At 37.4% G+C, this 19,358-nt stretch overlaps 1 protein-coding gene across 10 annotated transcripts in view; it reads right to left on the bottom strand.

The window, feature by feature from the left end:
- Window positions 1-357: 357 nt before the first annotated feature.
- PLEKHA1 (pleckstrin homology domain containing A1) overlaps window positions 358-19,358 on the bottom strand; it is a 53,943-nt gene continuing 34,942 nt past the window's right edge. For 4 of the 10 annotated variants that reach the window (XM_055424478.2, XM_055424479.2, XM_055424481.2 and 1 more), the window contains 7 exons: window positions 14,035-14,160; window positions 12,719-12,862; window positions 11,108-11,176; window positions 7,885-7,949; window positions 7,216-7,279; window positions 5,493-5,582; window positions 363-2,892 (listed from right to left, as the gene is read on the bottom strand). In XM_055424478.2, coding sequence (XP_055280453.2) covers window positions 2,578-2,892; window positions 5,493-5,582; window positions 7,216-7,279; window positions 7,885-7,949; window positions 11,108-11,176; window positions 12,719-12,862; window positions 14,035-14,160 — 873 coding nt within the window. In that variant the 3' untranslated portion in view covers window positions 363-2,577. Of the gene's footprint in view, window positions 2,969-4,180; window positions 4,252-5,492; window positions 5,583-7,215; window positions 7,280-7,884; window positions 7,950-11,107; window positions 11,177-12,718; window positions 12,863-14,034; window positions 14,161-19,358 lie in introns of all 10 variants that reach the window. The other 6 variants (XM_055424482.2, XM_055424483.2, XM_055424486.2 and 3 more) reach the window with 6 other exon arrangements.

Genomic DNA, 19,358 nt, shown 5'->3' with positions numbered 1-19,358 from the left:
CCTTATCCAGTTTCATTATTATTAGATACTGGATACACAGCAAAGGTGGACTATTTGTTGTTAGTAGCAGGTTTGCGGGAAGCAGCCCCTAATGTTTAATGGTGTGTTCTTATGAGTCGTGTCCACAGCCCACCTGGATCAGCACATCCTCTGCACTCATTTTTAGTCATCTCACACCCATAACTAATAACCAAGCAATACAAGTGCAGCCCAGATGATTCAAATGATGCTTTGAACCCAACATAGTTAATACTGCCTTTGAGAACATGTTTTCTAATTAAGCAAAAATAAGCTCATTTTCCCCAAAACACTCATCTTTCCTTGCACAATTTCTTATTAAGTTATGCCTTTCCAAGGCTACCAACTAATTAGCCTGTTCTTAAACATGCAAATTCACGTCAATTAACCAACATATTTTGTATTCGTTTTCTTTCATTATTTACACAAGAACTGAATCAGTCCCGAGAAATAAGTTAGAATTAATTCTCAGTTTATTTTGAAGTATTACAGTGTTTAACCAGTTTGACGTATAAAGATACCAGACATAAAAGTAAACGTCGGGAAGCACACATATATTCCCATTCTGAGAGAAGACATACGAAAAAAATGCAGCAAATATTAAGGTATTCAAAGTAATTCTTTGACAGTTCGGATGTGACATATTTACAGGAAAAGTATATGTTTTAAAATAATTAAATAATTTTCACAGAATTATAAAAGTATTGAGATAAATATTAGAAGACCCTGACAATCACAAGAACATTCTCTTATGCTACTGAATGCAAGGGTAGTTCTATAAAAAGTCCCAAAATAGAGCTAATATTTTGCCACTATGAAATATATCAAATTACCAATACCAAAATATTCAAATGAACATGCAGTGTGGAAGCTGCACCAAAGAAAACAGCATTAGGCTCCTGAATGTCGCCAATTGTCTGCACGAGACTTCTTAGGTGTGCTCATGAGAAAAGAGCTTTCTAAAAGAGCCAACGAAATGGATGCATCTGCAGAGAAAACAACAACTTAAAACCTTTTCATTCTACCATTTTCAAATGTAGCTGCAAAAAAGAAGAAAATCTAAATATAAGTTTCAAAAATAATAGCTTATGAATAAAAATGTTGAGTGGTGCATTCTTTATGCATTTGGATTTTTAAACTGATGCTATGATAATTCTAGTGTAACAGATAGTAACCTCTGGCCCCACTCTGATTTAAGAAAGCCACTCCCACTTTCTCGCTCTCAAACAAAAAGTCATCTGAGAAAATGAAAAGGAGAAACAGTAACATGTATGAATTCGAAACAAAACAGTACTGTAATAGGGCAAAATATCATAAAAAATAGCAGCATATGAAATTCAAGACTATTTTCTTAAAGCGAATGTTTAAGACTGAACCGTAGAAACAGTACTTGGTCAAACTGGTCTATTATTCAACACCTGAAACTAATGATGCTTTTTAGAGAGGAGCTTATATTTTTGACATCCCATGATTAAATGTATACTCAAATTTGTGCTTCAAACATGTATTGCACAGATAGTAGAACAACAACATTCTGGTATCTCTAACACAAAATGGTATGCTATTTAGCACATTAACTTATGCTATTAAAAATTAATTTTATCCCAATTGTTTAAAACCAATCACACAGGACTTTTGAGCACATTAATCTCAAAACATTCCTAAACAAGATGAACACTTGAATACAGGTTACTAGTGACAAAAAGCAGAGGCTACAACCACATGACTAAGGGCAGTATCTTTACATATAAACGAGGTCTTCCACTGATTCAAATATAGAAGAGCTATTTACAAAATTTTGACAAGAAAATCAGACCTCCAAGAAATTTCATACCAAATAATTTTCACTGCATAAAAAGTAATGACTGTGCTGCACATCTTCACTAAGATTTTACAAACAAATGTCCAAGATATACCTGTCTGAATTCTAATTCTCCCCTTTTCTCCAACAGTACAACCCACAACCCTCACTAACAGTTCAATAATATCCTCTATGCAAAATACACTGCTCATCTTGAGATCCAGAGCATCAAAAATGGTTATCGTTTCAAAACTGTCCACACTGTAGTATAAATTTTACAGCACCACAGACGTCATGAGTTTAGACATCTTTGTCTGGCAATATTTCAATCAATAATATTAACCAGTAAGAATGTGTAGAGACTGAACATCTAATAGGAAGTCACAGTAGCATTTTTAAAACAACCAAAGTAATTAATAAGCATTTTTCATGTTTTAAATTGTGAAACAGTTAAATTGTCAAATTCACTAGGAAAAGTGTCATACACATACACACACACACACTATACTTTTATCATCCCAGTGAGAACAAAGCTTCAGACAGTTGATACTAACAGGGCTTTTTCTTTCTTTTAAAGAAATTACATTTAGTTTGGCCACTTGCTAGCTTCTTGGCTTACCAGCTTATAAAGAGGACAGCGACGAGGCAGGATACTCTACGCATTAAAACCCACTTCCTCTTTAACATCTTTGGCGAGAAGCCTTGTGAAAAGGACACTGAGGGCTGATGAGGTGGGTCAGGCTCTATGAGCTTCTACCTCACACGTCACTGACTGGAAGGCTTGCGTCATCCAAGTCCACGGGGTCACAATCTTGTTCCTGAGGGCCATTTTTACTTTGAGGTTTCAGCAGAGCTTCTTCGGTCACTTTGGAAGCTGGTTCTCTTGGAGAGACAGTCTGGACCTTGAAGTTCCCTGGCTTGACCTTGGTAAGAGATTCGTAAAGTCCTCGCTTCTCCATGGGAAAGCTTGAGACCAAAGAGTTGCTGCGAGAGGCTGCGGAACGCGGGGTGGCTGCTGCAGCACGGGCAGAGCGGAGAGCGTGTTTGCGCTCGGAAGGACTGCTGGAGTGCTCCTGCAAAGAGGAGTGGTGGTCAGACACAGGCAATCAATAACGACAGCGTTAGTAACTCAGTGTGAGACTTTATTCTCTGAAAAACAAACAGAACAAGACACACACAGAGCAGAAGCATGAGCCGTGCAGCATACGTGTGCAAGTCCTTTCCCAAAGCAGTGCATTTTTAGGAGTGAGTTTAGAGCAATGACAGCCAACAACCATTTCCACTAAGAAACCAGTTCTGTCACCAAAGTCAAATCTGGCAGCTTTGACACATTAAAGGCTCAGTCAGCCTAGACTGGAATGCAGTGTACCAACTGCAATTGAACTGTGTTTAACAGGGGGCCTACCAGCTTTACCATTTTTACTTAAGAGTTTATTCTCAATAAACAGTAGGAATTATCCCATATGTTTTAGAAAGATTAAACGATGAAAATGTAGAAGATAAAAATAAAAGGCAATTCTTTATTTAATAAGCAGAATTAAACATTTTTCAAACCTATTATTTTGTCTGGTAGCCTCATAAACTTAGTCTTTGCTTCCCTGAATCTCACCTGCATCCAATAATATCACAGTCCTTTTGCTTCTTATTTAACTGCATTTATTTATTTTTGCATATGGCACACATTCACATGGCTTGACATTTTAAAGAGAGCAAAAGGTACATACTGAAGCATTTATTAAAACTGTCATAATTTCAGTTGTGAATATTCATTTCAATACACTTCTGACTAAATCAAATCTGAAGTTAACCTTAAATATGACCATACCAAATGCACTGCCATATAGTTCCTAATTGACTGTGTTCAATTGTTGACACTGGTGGCTTTGAAAAGAAAAGTGCTGCAAACAAACCACCGGAACACTAGAGTCCCATTAGCTGGCTGAATGTCAGCTGAGAGCTAACGCGCCGTGCGAACTGCAGGGATACAGAGCTCATCCAATGCACGCGCACCTGCGAGACTGTACATGTTCCCACAGAGGTGCGTTTCACGTGGTGCATATAAAAACGATCCCAAATACATGGAATACGGAAATTGAAATGCCTATGGCAACTCAGGAAATTAAGCTTTAGAAAACAGACAGGACTTTTTAAATTAGTAAAGTTCTATTTTTTTTTCATTATTTTTTTTAATAGACATATCCAACCTGATGACTATAGTGAAATAGTTTGCGTTAGTGTTGACAAAGTTACGATAACTGCAGAAGGCAGTTTGGTTAACTCAACTTTCTAGAATCAGTTGTGAGTAGTGAGTAGGTCCGGGCCCTCTAGTAAGAAGGCATGTGTGCGTTAGAGCCCACATACGTGCTGCATTCCCCAGTTCTTGACGTATACCTCTGTATACAAGGGTTCGACAGCCTTCTGGCCTGCCGCATCTGGAACACAGTGCAAAGCTAAGATTAGAGTTAACCTATCCTGGGGAGGGGAGAAAAAGAAGACAGTTCTGCTGACAGTTAGAGCCAGAGAGTCCACTTTGCCCCCACCACAAAGCACAAAACACAAACACCCTTCTCCAGCTTTTCCTCTTCCCAACAGATATTGTTTTTGCAGAGAGTCTCATACTTGACCGCTGAAAAGGTCACATAAAACACAGGTGGTTACAAAATTAACACCTCTAAAAATAATTTCTGAGCTATTCCAAAAAGGATATAAGAAGAATAACTTTAAAAGTGAGAAAAGATGGGTTTTTTTGTATTTACTGACCGAGAGTCATTTCTAACAAGAAAAGATTAAAAGACAGCATTACTGCAACACTAGCAGTTCAGGAAAACACTAGAAGCACAGAATATCAGCACCGACAGCGAGTCCCGGTAATAAAGGCTGTCATGCTATGTGTTAGGGTTAGACTGCCTTCTGTAGACAAATACACTGCAATTTAAGATGCCTGCAAGTTTTTCATTCCTTAATAGACTTGTATTTTCAGATCAGAGATCAGTGACCAAAGTGTCCTAAAGCTAAACCTTATTCTTATGATGTACATGGTAAATTAAAAAGTAAAAACATATTCCTTACTGAGAATGTTTAGCTGGTTTAATCTACTATACTGCCACAAAGATAATTAACATAGTGAAAAGCAGCCTTTTAAATTAACCAAGTGAAAAATGAGAATGAAATGGAAAGAGAACATTATATTTAAGGTTCAAGCTGCTCAACTGTCTTATGGAACTATTAAGGCAAAAAAACCTAAACTGAAATTACAGGAAGTTAAAAAGGCAACTGACAAAATGTCACAAAATTGTGTAATGTTGCAACTAAAGGTGCCTTAAATGATTAGGTCAAAAACCACACTAAGAATTGGTAAAATTATACCAAATCTGGACCTACTGACAAGTAAGAACTCCTAAAACAAAACAAGGAAATGTTCATTCTTTAGTTGCCCTGCTTGTGCATTTAAGACAATACAATGCACAGAAAAGTTATGTATACATAACACTGTAGGAAGCATTAAATTAGAAATGCATTATTTTTTTGTTGCAAGTCCAATCGGTATGAAAGTCAACATGCAGATAAATCTCAAAACAGAAAGAAGTCAAAAGAATTAGGGGGAAAGGAAGAAAAATAACTTGACAGGATCGGGGATCCAAGGGAGTATCACCCCAGAGAGCAGGAAACATACAGAAGACGCTGATCTGCCGGGTCCCCGCTGTGCTACAATGGCACCCGAGACTGCTTTAATCCAACTGTGCATCTCTTCAGGGCTATCAGCCTAAGGGGAAGGAAGGATTCGTTCAAGGTTTCCTCAAAATCAGCTCCTGTGTCTATAAATCCAATGTGTTCATCTTCGTAATTAACAGTGTCAACAACAAAATCAGCCTAAGGCGCTTTTTTAAACCAGGTTTTTCAGAGTAAATTATAACACAGAGAAGTAAGTTGGGCACTTAATGTTCTAAGATGAGACACGTCAAAAAGTGTCAACATGAACAGTTTTGGAGAGAAAACAAGAAGAGGAGGAAGTCAAAGACCTTCTCATTTTGCTCTCCAATCGTTATACTTGTCTGAATTTTCAAGATGGATATTTATGTAATTGTGTAGTAAAAAAAAAACAACACTGTGACATCATTTTATGTTATTTTTCTAAAAACAATTTTTAATTGTACCCTAAAATCCTAAAAGTGGTGTTGGCAGTCATATGCCAAAGCAGGCTCTTCCTTGATAGGACTGTGGCTTCCAATGTGCATTAGAAACCTTTCAATGACTTCAATTAAACAAGGCCCTCAGAGGGGTGGTGAGGTAGGGCCCCTTCTAGATTAAGTTTAAAAATTTTAAAGACACAAGTAATATTTTTGAACAAATGATAATAACAAAGAGTTTTTAAAAGGGAAAAACTCAAAGCAGGCAGAGGTAGAGTATACTTTCGTTCACTACAAACAGGAGCACCAGTCTAGAAATCAATTCGGTAAAAGATAGGTTTAAAAAAGCTCGTGCTCTAATAGTTATTCCTGATCTAGAAACTGATCGGAAGGAAGTAAGAAATCCAGACAAATTTATTCACAAAATGTTCACTAACACGTTATACCACAGTAAATGTACAAAAACTATGTTAATGAATGATCAATAACAGTACAGAAATAGTTTAATTGTAAAACACTCATATAAGAGAGCAAAGTTCTAAAAGGCTTTCAGAGAATTCTTAATGACGTGGAAAAAAGTGACCATACTATAGTAAATAAATAGGATATAACACTATATTTCATATGATCCCACTTGGTATAAAAAGATATATCCTAATAAAAACAAACAAACAAAAGAACAGCTGCCTGAATGTAGAATTTTATGTTTTACAAAGCACCTTTCTCTTCATATTTCTGTATTTTTCTATACTTTCTGCAAAAAGCATATGTAATAACTTTTAAAAACAAAACTAAATGTTCTTATAAAAAAACTTTTAAATAAATTAATGTGTTAAATAAAAAGCATATTTTAAACTTAAACATAGGATACCTATCCACCATTAGTGAAATAAGATCTACTATTTACTTTTATTAAGGATATTTGAGTCCCACTTTTTAGAAAATTACCAAAAAGTGATATAATTGAAATTCCAAAATACGTGCAAAAATAATCCAAATTAAAAATACAGACTTAGCATCTAAATAGCACATTTCCCTTCCTCCATATAAAACTTAATTCTCTTCAGTTAACTTACAGCGAAGAATATCTCTTTGCTGAACATATGATCTACCAATAATCTTAGATACAGCATCATTTTTAAGTTGGCAATTACATTTGTCATATTTTTCCTTACTTCTATGAGCAACATGTTTATTTATGTTTATTTCACCTCTAAAATTATTAATTCCTTGTTAGGAGGATCTATAATCTCAAAAGAAGTCTCTTACCTGCACATAGAAAGTTCGAGACGATGTTACAATTTCAAAGAGGTTGTCTCTCATCATTATGTCACTGTTAACAAAACAAATTTTCCAATTGTACTCAAGTAGCAAATGTTTGATAGTTTTCTTTTCACTTATTTAGCCAGTACCAAATACGTGTCAATAAATATTAAAGGTAAAATATTAATTTAATTGAATACCAAATTATCACTTTTCAATTTATTCTTGCATTGAATTCTACATATTTTATACAGTTATATGTATTTTTAGAAAGGTGCAAAAACAACTTTAAAATCCAAAGTTTTCAACTGTGAAGGAAGAGTTTGCTCAAAGAAACAGTAGCACAGTTAACATATTTTCTTAGTAAAGCTCTATTTTGCAGCAACCTTGAAATACTAAAATTAATAATACATCAATCTGTCAAGTATGACAGAAGTTGTTCATATTAAATTCTGTCCTTTCCATTAATAAGCTTAAGAACTGTTCCCTAATTTGTAGTTTTCAAACAAACAACAAAAAAATCTCAGTATTTAATCTGAAGGCTTTGAAAGTTTTAACAAAACTCACTGGCAGTAATATAGAAAAATATCATCTGAAAGTGCATCAATTAAACTGAGGAACTATATACTGTGTGCTAATAGTTGTGTGAGGCACCAAGTCTGAGGTGGTGCTTACCTTTGCTTACATTCCTGGACTTTATGAACCTCCTTAAGTGGTATTACACGAAGAGGTTCCTTTTCCTATCAGAAAAAAAGCAAATAAACAGACATACATTTTTAAAATCCTTCCAATCATTAGTTGTCTTATATGGAGATCTACTGTGAAAATCATGCTTCCTTCCTGACGCACATCTAAGACATAAATCTACCTTCTTGAACCATCTAGCATTCAGTTCAGCTCAGTCGCTCAGTCGTGTCCGACTCTCCGTGACCCCATGAATCACAGCACGCCAGGCCTCCCTGTCCATCACCAACTCCCGGAGTTCACCAAACTCATGTCCATCTAGTCGGTGATGCCATCCAGCCATCTCATTCTCTGTCGTCCCCGTCTCCTCCCACCCCCAATCCCTCCTAGCATCAGACTCTTTTCCAGTGAGTCAACTCGTCGCATGAGGTGGCCAAAGTATTGGAGTTTCAGCTTTAGCATCAGTCCTTCCAATGAACACCCAGGATCGATCTCCTCTAGAATGGACTGGTTGGATCTCCTTGCAGTCCAAGGGACTCTCAAGAGTCTTCTCCAGCACCACACTTCAAAAGCATCAATTCTTCGGCGATCAGCTTTTTTCACAGTCCAACTCTCACATCCATACATGACCACGGGAAAAACCATAGCCTTGACTAGACGGACCTTGGTTGGCAAAGTAATGTCTCTGCTTTTTAATATGCTATCTAGGTTGGTCATAACTTTCCTTCCAAGGAGTAAGCGTCTTTTAATTTCATGGCTGCAATCAGCATCCGCAGTGATTTTGGAGCCCCCAAAATTAAAGTCTGACACTGTTTCTACTGTTTCCCCATCTATTTCCCATGAAGGGATGGGACCACATGCCATGATCTTTGTTTTCTGAATGTTGAGTTTCAAGCCAACCTTTTCACTCTCCTCTTTCACTTTCATCAAGAGGCTTTTTAGTTTCTCTTCACTTTCATCCATAAGGGTGGTGTCATCTGCATATCTGAGGTTACTGATATTTCTCCCAGCAATCTTGATTCCAGCTTGTGCTTCTTCCAGCCCAGCGTTCCTCATGATGTATGAAATATAAGTTAAATAAGCAGGGTGACAATATACAACCTTGACGTACTCCTTTTCCTATTTGGAACAAGTCTGTTGTTCCATGTCCAGTTCTAACTGTTGCTTCCTGACCTGCATACAGGTTTCTCAAGAGGCAGGTCAGGTGGTCTGGTATTCCCATCTCTTTCAGGATTTTCCACAGTTTATTGTGATCCACATAGTCAAAGGCTTTGGCATAGTCAATGAAGCAGAAATAGATGTTTTTCTGGAACTCTCTTGCTTTCTCCGTGATCCAGCGGATGTTGGCAATTTGATCTCTGATGCCTCTGCCTTTTCTAAAACCTGCTTGAACATCTGGAAGTTCATGGTTCACATATTGCTGAAGCCTGGCTTGGAGAATTTTGAGCATGACTTTACTAGCATGTGAGATGAGTGCAATTGTGCGGTAATTTGAGCATTTACTGATGTCCTAAACAATAGTGTAAGCTTATTAAAAGCCAATAACCATCCATCTTTTCCTTGATGAACCGCCATGATCCCAGTGAGTACTTCCTGAGAGTACTTCCTCTCTTTTTTTTTAATATAGAAGGGACCAGAGTAGTAAATAGCCAGGTTCTCTGAATTAAATTTGTCATTTTAACAAACACAGTGTATTAAACATGTACTAAGTGGCAGGACATGTGCTATGTTTTAAATGTGTCACTTTCCACAATCCTAGAATACATGCACTATTATTCACCTGAGCAAACAGGATTAGACATACTAATTACCTCAACTAAGGCTACAAAACCAGATACAAGATTGGGTATGACATAATTAGTTCCTAGCTGGCATAGTATTCACAGTAAACATTTCATGAAATACTATATACTGTATTTCACTGAAAATGACAGACCACTGATTTTAAGACATACCATTACTTTATGCAGCACTAAGAAAATAATTAAACCAAGCACAAGTGTAGTTTCTGAGACACCAAGGCTGGTACTTTTTGAACCAAGTAGCTACTGCTTCCAGCTAAGGCTCTTAGATTTTGAAGTCTAAGAAAGGGTCTCAAGCTAAAATAGCTATTCCTGTTATGCTATGCCATTTTTCAATTCATTCAAAAATACTTGTTGATTATTTTCTAAGTACCAGGCACTGTGGTGATAAAAGGGTCCAAAAGAGAATCTTTGCTCTCAAGAAGCTCGTGCAGTTAATTGGTAAAGACAGATATGTACACAGTAACAAACCACAGTGGCAAGTGTTATGACCAAGGTGGGCATCAGGTACCACTCGTGTAAAGGAAAGGCATACAAGTTTTTCGGAAGAACAGACATCTGAGATGAATCTTAAAACCTGCCCTTCCTATTCTCCAGTGCTCTGTTGTCCAAGAGGAGTCACTAGCTCTGCCTAACTATTTGAATTAAAATAATATTAAATATGACCAGTTTTAACTTTAGAATTAAATACAGTCAGGATCCTCAGTCACAGTGGCCATATTCCCAGCTGTATTTTACAGCCACAGGTACCACTAGATCTGGCCAAGGAAGATAACAGAACATTTCTATTAGTGCAAAGTCCACCTGGACAGAGCTGCTCTGTGCCTTCATTAAGGTATATGGTTCCTCTGTCAAATGTCCACCAGAGAAGATGTAGAACTGCATTCAATTCATCCAACAATCTACTGCAGAACACAGGTCACATGACAAGAGTATTTTAAATAAGGATGCTACTCAAACAAGTGAAAGAGGGAACTGCAATTTTTGATTCTACCTTCAGATGGGACGAAAACATGTTATGTGAAGAAACATAAGAGTCAATCTGAAATAGGAAGAGAAAGTATCAGGGGAAGGCAGGGAAGAGAAGGCAGAAATACAGAGGGTCAAATGTGGACTTTCTCCCATCTCCTCCACCGCCCCTTAGAGGAAATGTGTAGACTGAGGGGCTCGAATGTTTTTAATTCTTTCAGAGTAGAATGCCTTTGAAGGTACACTCTTTTTACCTAAGATGTACTGAATAAAAATACCATTAACCAAAAGCATCACAACAAAATACACTGAACTGTATAGATCTCCAAAAACCAGAATTTAATTATTTTAAAAACAGAAAATAGGACAATAAATTATATAATTACCACAATGTAACACTTCTAAAACCTTTTTAAAGCAACATTTATGACAAAGCAACATACCAGTTCAGATTTGAAGTAGCCTATTGTGTTTTCATCCAACTGAAAATATCTTCTCTTCCAGTTTTTCATCTACCAGAGATGAACACAGACATGAGACTTCTGTTTCTAAGATGTCTAATGTTAATAACCACTTATTTCTTCTGATATGAACCCACAATCAGAAATGTCAAGCACCGGAAAACCTCACCACCCTCCCTTAGAAGAGGAGATACAGGAAATTTCATCTCTTTTGCTATTCAGGCCTTGAACTTCTAATTCAACTTTGGTGCTTGGCTTTTAGCTCTTATTATATGATTTTATAATAAGGTCTTACATTTTTGATGCTCTGAAAGTTAAAAAAAAGAAACAAACAAACAAAGCACTTCCCTACCCCCCCCTCCATCCCCCACAAAGTAAAGGCTGTCAAGAGTTCAACAGCAAGCGCAGGAAATGTTATTAAACTACCTCAAGCTTCTTCATCTATAAAATACATGAATCCTCAACAGGTACTTTATAATACTAACTAGTAAAGTAACATGTTTAATAAAGTGAACCTACTCTGTATAAATATTTTTTGTCAATGAAATATAATTTTTGTGAAAGCACCTCAGATTTTCTAAGGGTCAGTATTTTGGATTTAAGAGTACAACAGAAAGGAATGTCTCCTTAAGAGCCCTAATTAACACACAGTCTGATGAGAATTCTGATCTGATCTACAGACATGCAAGAATGAAAAGCCTTCAGCTTTCACCTTCATTTCCTGTAGCCTAAAGAGGGTCAAACAACTAGGAGTGAAAGAACTTGCCTTCGTTGGCCTGAGCTCATCAGAGTTGCCAGAAGTTATTATATAAGATCAAGCAGAACTGCCAGTAGACATTTAAGTAAAAAAATTATTTTAACTTTATTTCTAAACTTTGAAGTTTATTTTCTCATGAAAATCTATAGATTTAGTTCATATTTTAGAAGGGTACTTTGGAACTGTAGCAATATTGCTGAATGTACTTGCTCTTTCCACAGTTTCCTATCACCAGTCTGTTATCTGGGCCAACCAGTAGCAGCTCTTACTAATGACCAGGTGCTATGCTGTGAGCTCTCTCATCTACATCTTTAAAAAACCTTCTGGATGGCAGGCTTTATAATATGATTTTCTACATACACACACACACAAAAAAAAAAAACAAAACAAAAACTGAGAGCCTGAGAGGTTAAGTCAGTAACCCAAGGTCTCAGCATTTTCAACTTGGGTCAGTCCAACCCTGCACCAAGCAAGTGATCCACCCCCCAGCCTCCTTGCCCTCCTTTTCTGCCATCTCCCTACTAGAGTTCCCTTTCCCTGACCCACTCCCAAGGGGGTAAAAAATCAACAGAAACACGTCCTGGAATAAATTTAAATTGTTAGGAAAGCTCACTTAAAATTGCAGGTTAGTTTTAATGGGCATTAACTTACCTAGCCACCTACAGACCAAGAAAATAACAGCACTGAGTTTTGAACAAGAATAACCCCTATGCCCTCTCCTGACTCCTGGCCAGCAAGCTGGTCTTTCAGAAAACAAAGCAAACCATGTTTATGTTGAGAGTTTGCTAACACATACTCATTTTCCACTATTTCACATACTGTGTTAAACTACTCACCACCGCTCCTTGTTTTACACAATATCCAGCTTTGATAACTGCACTATCTGAAGGCGGTTTAGGAGTGAAGTAAGGAAGATGGCTTTGTGACCGCTTCAAATTACTTCTGTCAATAGTTTCACCACATTCATTTACTTCTTCTTTCTAGAATGAAGCAAAATGAAGTCTTTTCTTGCTCGTTTAGCTTAAAAGCATACTTGCAGTTCATGCTGTTATCCCAGCAATCTTAAAATCTATTAGTCAGGAAAACAGATCTTCAAGTATCTTCTAATTAATTTGAGATACTTAATCGTAACTTTTAACAACATTGATTAAAACCCAGATTTCTATCTCTCTTTTTCTGCAAAAGTCTTGCCACCAGCACTTTTAATTTTTTTTTGGTAGGGGATGCTGGGGTTTAACTCTCTAATTTGAAATAATTATAAATATTCACAGGAAGTTGTAAAAACACAATGTACAGGAGGTCTTATGTGCCCTTCAACCAGTTTCTCCAAACAGAGAAAACTACTCTATGGCACATTATCCAAACAGACACTGAAACATGTCACAGAGCTTGTCCACTTTTCCCCAGTTTCACACACATTCACCTGTCTCTGTGCGTGCATCATTCTATGCAGTTTTAGTACCCGCCACCACCACAGCACAGAAGTGTCCACCACCATAAGGCTCCCTCAGGCTGCCCCTTTAGAGCCTCCATCCCCAACTGCTTGGCCCCCACTAATTTGTTTTCCATCCTTATTGTTCTGACATTTACAGAATTTAATACAAATGGAATCATACAGTAGGTGGGCTTTTGAGATTGACATTTACCACCCTGTATTATTCTCCTGGGAATTCATTCAGGTTGGTCCTTGTACCAATTGTTCGACCCTTCTCACGGAGAGCAGTGACGTCATGGTTTGGACATCCATTGGCTAAATCACCCATTAAAGGGCACTTGGGTTACTACCATGTTTGGGTGATTAGGAATAAAGCTACTACATAGTCATGATAAACGATGTGAAATAATTTTTGGTGACTTAGAAAATATTTCAGACCTAAGGGAAAAAAAGCAGTTTACAAAGTATTTCCATTTCTAGGGGGCAAAAGGGCCTAGAAGAAAGGCTAAGAAGAAAACATGTAAAGTGCTAAATGTTGTTTACCTATGCTTTGCAGATTTTTTACAATAAAAACATACTTTTCAAATAAGTATAAAAGTTTTATGCTTTAATTACTGCATTTATTTAATAAAGATGTACCATTTGACTTTTGATAACAATACAAAAATCAATATGCAGTAGCTAAACCATCACACAATAGAAGAATTTATTTCTTACCTGAGTTGGGGTAATGATGGGCACACCACCAACAATGTCAGTTCTGTAAGAGACCTGCTTCTTTCCACATTCGCCTTGGCGACTTGGGTTATCAGGATGAGGCTGTGAGTCTAATGGCTTTGGGACCTAAAACAGTAACTTGATGAATCATTTTGCAACCATCATTATCTGAGATCCTCTTTTATCACAGAATTTCCAACCAATCATAAGTCTATACATAACTGGTATAAATAAAAATAATTTTTAGTGTGTGTGTGTGTGTATGTGTGTGTATATATATATATATATATATATAAAACCTTTTAACTTTTCACACTGATTTTTCTTTTACAGTATTTATGACACAGCCGTCATTTACCGTGTGCTTACTTGGGCAGGTACTATTTCATATATTTTCCCTTTTAATCCTCCTGTCAATCCTATGCATAGGAGGAACATCACCACAGCAGTAAGAAAACAGGCTCAAGAGGCATCCGGGAATGTAAGTCTAGATCCTGGCTGGTCCACGTTCTAGCTAAGTTTGTATAACTCTCTTTCACATATAACTCTTTTCACATTTAACTATAACGACATCCCCATTTTATCAGAGCACTTGAGAATGTATTACAGCTCTGTGCTGTTACCTTTCCCGTTCCTCCATTCCTGCCCAAGACTGTGCAACATCCCAAGGACAGGGGATCCCGTCTCTTTAGATGTTCCCCTAATGGCTTTCTCCCCAGGCCTTACGCCAACCCTCCACCCTCTCATCCATAATTAAACTATAATACCAGTCGTGGGCAGAAACAAAAGAATGAAGGAAATAAGAAGGACAGGGAAGAGAAATGAATTCTGGAGGGGAACGTTTCTTGAATTCTTCTAAGAGATTTTATCTAAGAGACTGCACGTTTTGGAGAGCTTTTTAAAGACAACATGACTACAGACAGAATTTTACTTGCCAACATTGGCAAAAATACTTAAGGGTGAAGGGGCTATATAAAGTTCACTATACCCAGAAACAATCTGCTAAGGAAGTCCCAGTGTTTTCCAGTGAAGAGCATCACTTACTTCAATTATTCTGACAGAGAAAATGTGGCCATGTTAGCTATAAGAACAGAAAAATGCACTAAAAGAATTTGAAACCAGAGAGGGAATTAGCTCTCCAATATTTGTATTAGCTGTAATATGCTGCTGCAAGGTGACCCTTACGAAAAGTGGCTACTCCCTCTTTCAAGAAGTTGAGGGCTTAGTCATATGTGAGAATTTCCTAAGAAAATACCTTTAATATCTCCCTAAAAGTATACTAAAATTTACAATTTTTTTCCATTTTTCTTCTAGGAATGATAGTATATTAAAAAACCCTTGCCTACACTGTTAAACCCACTGCTTCTCATTTATCCTTAGAACACTAAGTACAGCATAATTCCAATGTTATAGCTCAACAATTGACTTAGAATTGCATTTTACAATCAAAATTATCTAAATTGGAAACATTTCTAAGAGCAAGAAAAATATAAGCAAAATACTCATGAATATAGTAACTCCCTTAAAAATTCTGAATGAAAAGTTAGCTCTCAATGCAGTCATTAAAATAAACACATTTTCAGAACCAAAAAAAACAGTCAGGCAACTTGTAATGAGAATCAGAAGAGTGACCTCACTAGAAAGATGGGAAATGTCAGACACTGAACATGCTTGGTTTCACTGCCCACTGCTTATCCCCTCTTCCCTGCTTCCCATCCTTGATTGTTCTGATGGTTTTTCTGTGAGAGATTTCCATGTTATTTCTGGCAAGCATCTGCACACGATCCTAATGATAGGAAATTCTAACAGCAGAAAAAGAAAAAGTAAAAATGACTAGAGAAGAGACGAACAAAATGGCAAGCCTTAAGACTGAAACCTAAAACATTCAAGAACAAACTTCTGGATGTTAGGAGCTTTCTGAGGGCTCTACCTACAGGCTGAAAAACACAAGTATAAAGCCTTATGCTTTGTATTATATATATACACATTCTTGGTAGGACAAAAGTCCTATATTCAGCTTATTCTATCTACTCCCAGTTGCCAATTAAAATGAAAAAAAAAAAAAAAGTGTGGAAGTTTGGCCATGATTTCTAAACACTTATTTTTAGGTTAAAATCAAACATTGATTTTTTTAAATCAAAACCTACAATAGGAATAGACACTATTTTAAAAAACAGTAGGTTTCTATTTAGGAATATGCCATATGCATATTGGATATTCCTTAATAATCAACAGGGGACCAAACCCCACCATATTTATAGTTATCAATATAAATAGTTGAAAGTGTACTTTGAAAGTTGACTTTCCAAATTCCAGTCATCAATACTTCCTCCAAGGTTGGTTCCTCTCAGTTCAGTTTAGTTCAGTCGCTCAGTTGTGTCCAACTCTTTGCGACCCCATAGACTGCAGCGCACCAGGCCTCCCTGTCCATCACCAACTACCAGAGTTTACTCAAACTCATGTCCATTGTGTGATGCCATCCATCCATCTCACCCTCTTGTCATCCCCATCTCCTCCTGCCTTCAATCTTTCCCAGCATCAGGGTTTTTTTTCTTTCTTTGCATCAGGTGGCCAAAGTATTGGAGTTTCAGCTTCAACATCAGTCCTTCCTATGAATATTCAGGACTGACTTCCTGTAGGATGGACTGGTTGGATCCCCTGCAGTCCAAAGGACTCTCAAGAGTCTTCTCCAACACCACAGTTCAAAAGCATCATTTCTTCGGCACTCAGCTTTCTTTATAGTCCAACTCTCACATCCATACATGACACTGGAAAAACCATAGCCCTGACTAGATGGACCTCTGTTGGCAAAGTAATGTCTCTGCTTTTTAATATGCTGTCTAGGTTGGTCATAACTTTTCCTCCAAGGAGCAAGAGTCTTTTAATTTCATGGCTGCAGTCACCATCTGCAGTGATTTTGGAGCCCAAAAAAATAGTCTGACACTGCTTCCACTGTTTCCCCATCTATTTCCCATGAAGTGACGGGACCAGATGCCATGATCTTAGATTTCTGAATGTTGAGTTTTAAGCCAACTTTTTCACTCTCCTCTTTCACTTTCATCAAGAGGCTCTTTAATTCTTCTTCACTTTCTGCCATGAGGGTGGTGTCATCTGCATATCTGAGGTTACTGATATTTCTCCCAGCAATCTTGATTCCAGCTTGTGCTTCATCCAGCCCAGCGTTCCTCATGATGTACTTTCCATATAAGTTAAATAAGCAGGGTGACAACATACAGCCTTGACGGACTCCTGTCCCGATTTGGAACCAGTATGTTGTTCCATGTCCAGTTCTAACTGTTGCTTCCTGACCTGCATACAGATTTCTGAGGAGGTAGGTCAGGTGGTCTGGTATTCCCATCTCTTTAAGAACTTTCCAGTTTGTTGTGATCCACACAGTCAAAGGCTTCGGCATAGTCAATAAAGCAGATGTTTTTCTGGAACTCTCTTGCTTTTTGGTTTCTCTACTATTGCTCTTTCTCTCTTTGTTGCTTTAACGACAGCCACCAACACAGAGTCACACAGAATCCATGAAAGTGAGGAAAGCCACGAACTACTGTGCTAGAGGACGGTCCATTAAGACGGCAGGGTACTGAAATCAGTACTAGATAAATAATCACCATTCCTCACCCACTGTCCTCTAATCACCTCTATTCTGAAACCATGTACCTCCAAAACCTAATTCTGAATTTCCAAAACTTTCAAGTTTATATATTACATTGTGCTCAGCAGACTACTAAATTATACAGTTTACCAAATGTCACTTGGAGTGATTCCATAGAAAGGTAAAGTACACACATATTAAAATGGAAACTTGAAATTTACAAGGAAATCTACATGTAAATTACCAGCAACTTCCATAGGGAAGTACACCAGGTTAAAGATTCTGAACTTAAATACATATGGAATTAACACTGGTAAGATTTTTTTTTTAAAGAACAGTGAAATAAAATGTTTCTTATTAAAGCATGGGAAATTCTTTCGTTGCTATCCTATGAGTTAATGTGTACCTATATAAAGCCAATTTTTACTAAGTGATACCGATTCTATACTCAATTTAACATAATTATAACCACTTCGTTGACAAGCACGGATTTCTATATCTTAAATTTATATTTTTTAATTGAATTATAAAAACACATATACAACAGAATCATCTTGAAAGTGTAAAAGTTTCAACAACAGCTGCAAGACCACAAAAGCTATTTAAGAGTCCACATACGTTGACAAATTACCCAATTCCTAATGAGTTTCTCTTGCATTTAAGACAGTTTCATACCATTAATAAATTAGATACAACTCAAAAGACCTCCCAAATGATAAAAAGTCTGAGACCATTCAATTCACTACTTTTTCTCTTAAAGCACTAAGAAACCAATGCTGCTCCTCATTGCAAATTGCAAAAAAAAAAAAATTACTTCAGTGAAATTACTACATATTGTCTTCATAAAAAATTTCCCAAATAGGGAATATTTGCAAAGAGTCAAAAACAATCAGTTAAAACCTTTTAAGAAAATGCACTTCTGAATCAGTTTAAAAAAAAATTGCTTTCCTGAAACTGCACAAACCTAAAATAACTTCTGCTTCATGTACAGATCAGATGCAGTGCGTGGGTGTTTTCTGTCATGTGGTAACAAGCTGTTCTGGTGCAAGACCCAAAAAAATCGACCTAACTCTGAGAACAGCTTTAGTTATATTAACTCTTTATTGTGTTACGACATAAACATGGAATTAGTCATTTAAATGGAAACAAACATATGCTGACTGTCAGGGCATATGTTTTTAAAGAGTTATTCATATTGGGTCAGTAAGTAACTTCATTTTAGTAAAAATACCCCTCCATTTACACAACCTCACCCAGAGCCGCCTTCCCCATCCTTCCCGTACGGGCCTGCTGTGTGTGCTTCTCCACCAGCATGTCAGAGGGGAAAGGGAAGGAGAGGCTTCGTCAGGGAACAGTTCCCGTCACCTGCTCAGCAGCAGCAGGGCTAAACTCTCCCAGAAATCTGTGTTCGGCTTGAGGGTCAGGGAAGGATGGAGGCTCATTCTTCCAGGAGGCAGTGAGGTACTGAGCTTCAGGGTTAGGCTCCAGAGTCAAACAGATGCTGTGGCTCACAGCTCCACAACTTAACAGCTATAGAACCTATAACTGTCACTCGATCCTTCTAAGCCTCACTTTTCCAGGTACTTTAGGTAAAACCTTCAGTGCAAAGCCCGGCACACTACAAACAAACAACGCATATTAATGTTATCAGAAAACCGAGAAGAGAAGCCAGCGCTGGAAGCAGGAGACTGCAGCACACAGAAGGAGCCCGGGAGCTGGAGAG

This window comes from Moschus berezovskii, chromosome 12, assembly GCF_049115385.1.
Source record: "Moschus berezovskii isolate FMDL1 chromosome 12, NW_MosBer_1.0, whole genome shotgun sequence".
Taxonomy (NCBI): Eukaryota; Metazoa; Chordata; class Mammalia; order Artiodactyla; family Moschidae; genus Moschus; species Moschus berezovskii.
This window is presented reverse-complemented; position numbering and strand designations above follow the sequence as displayed.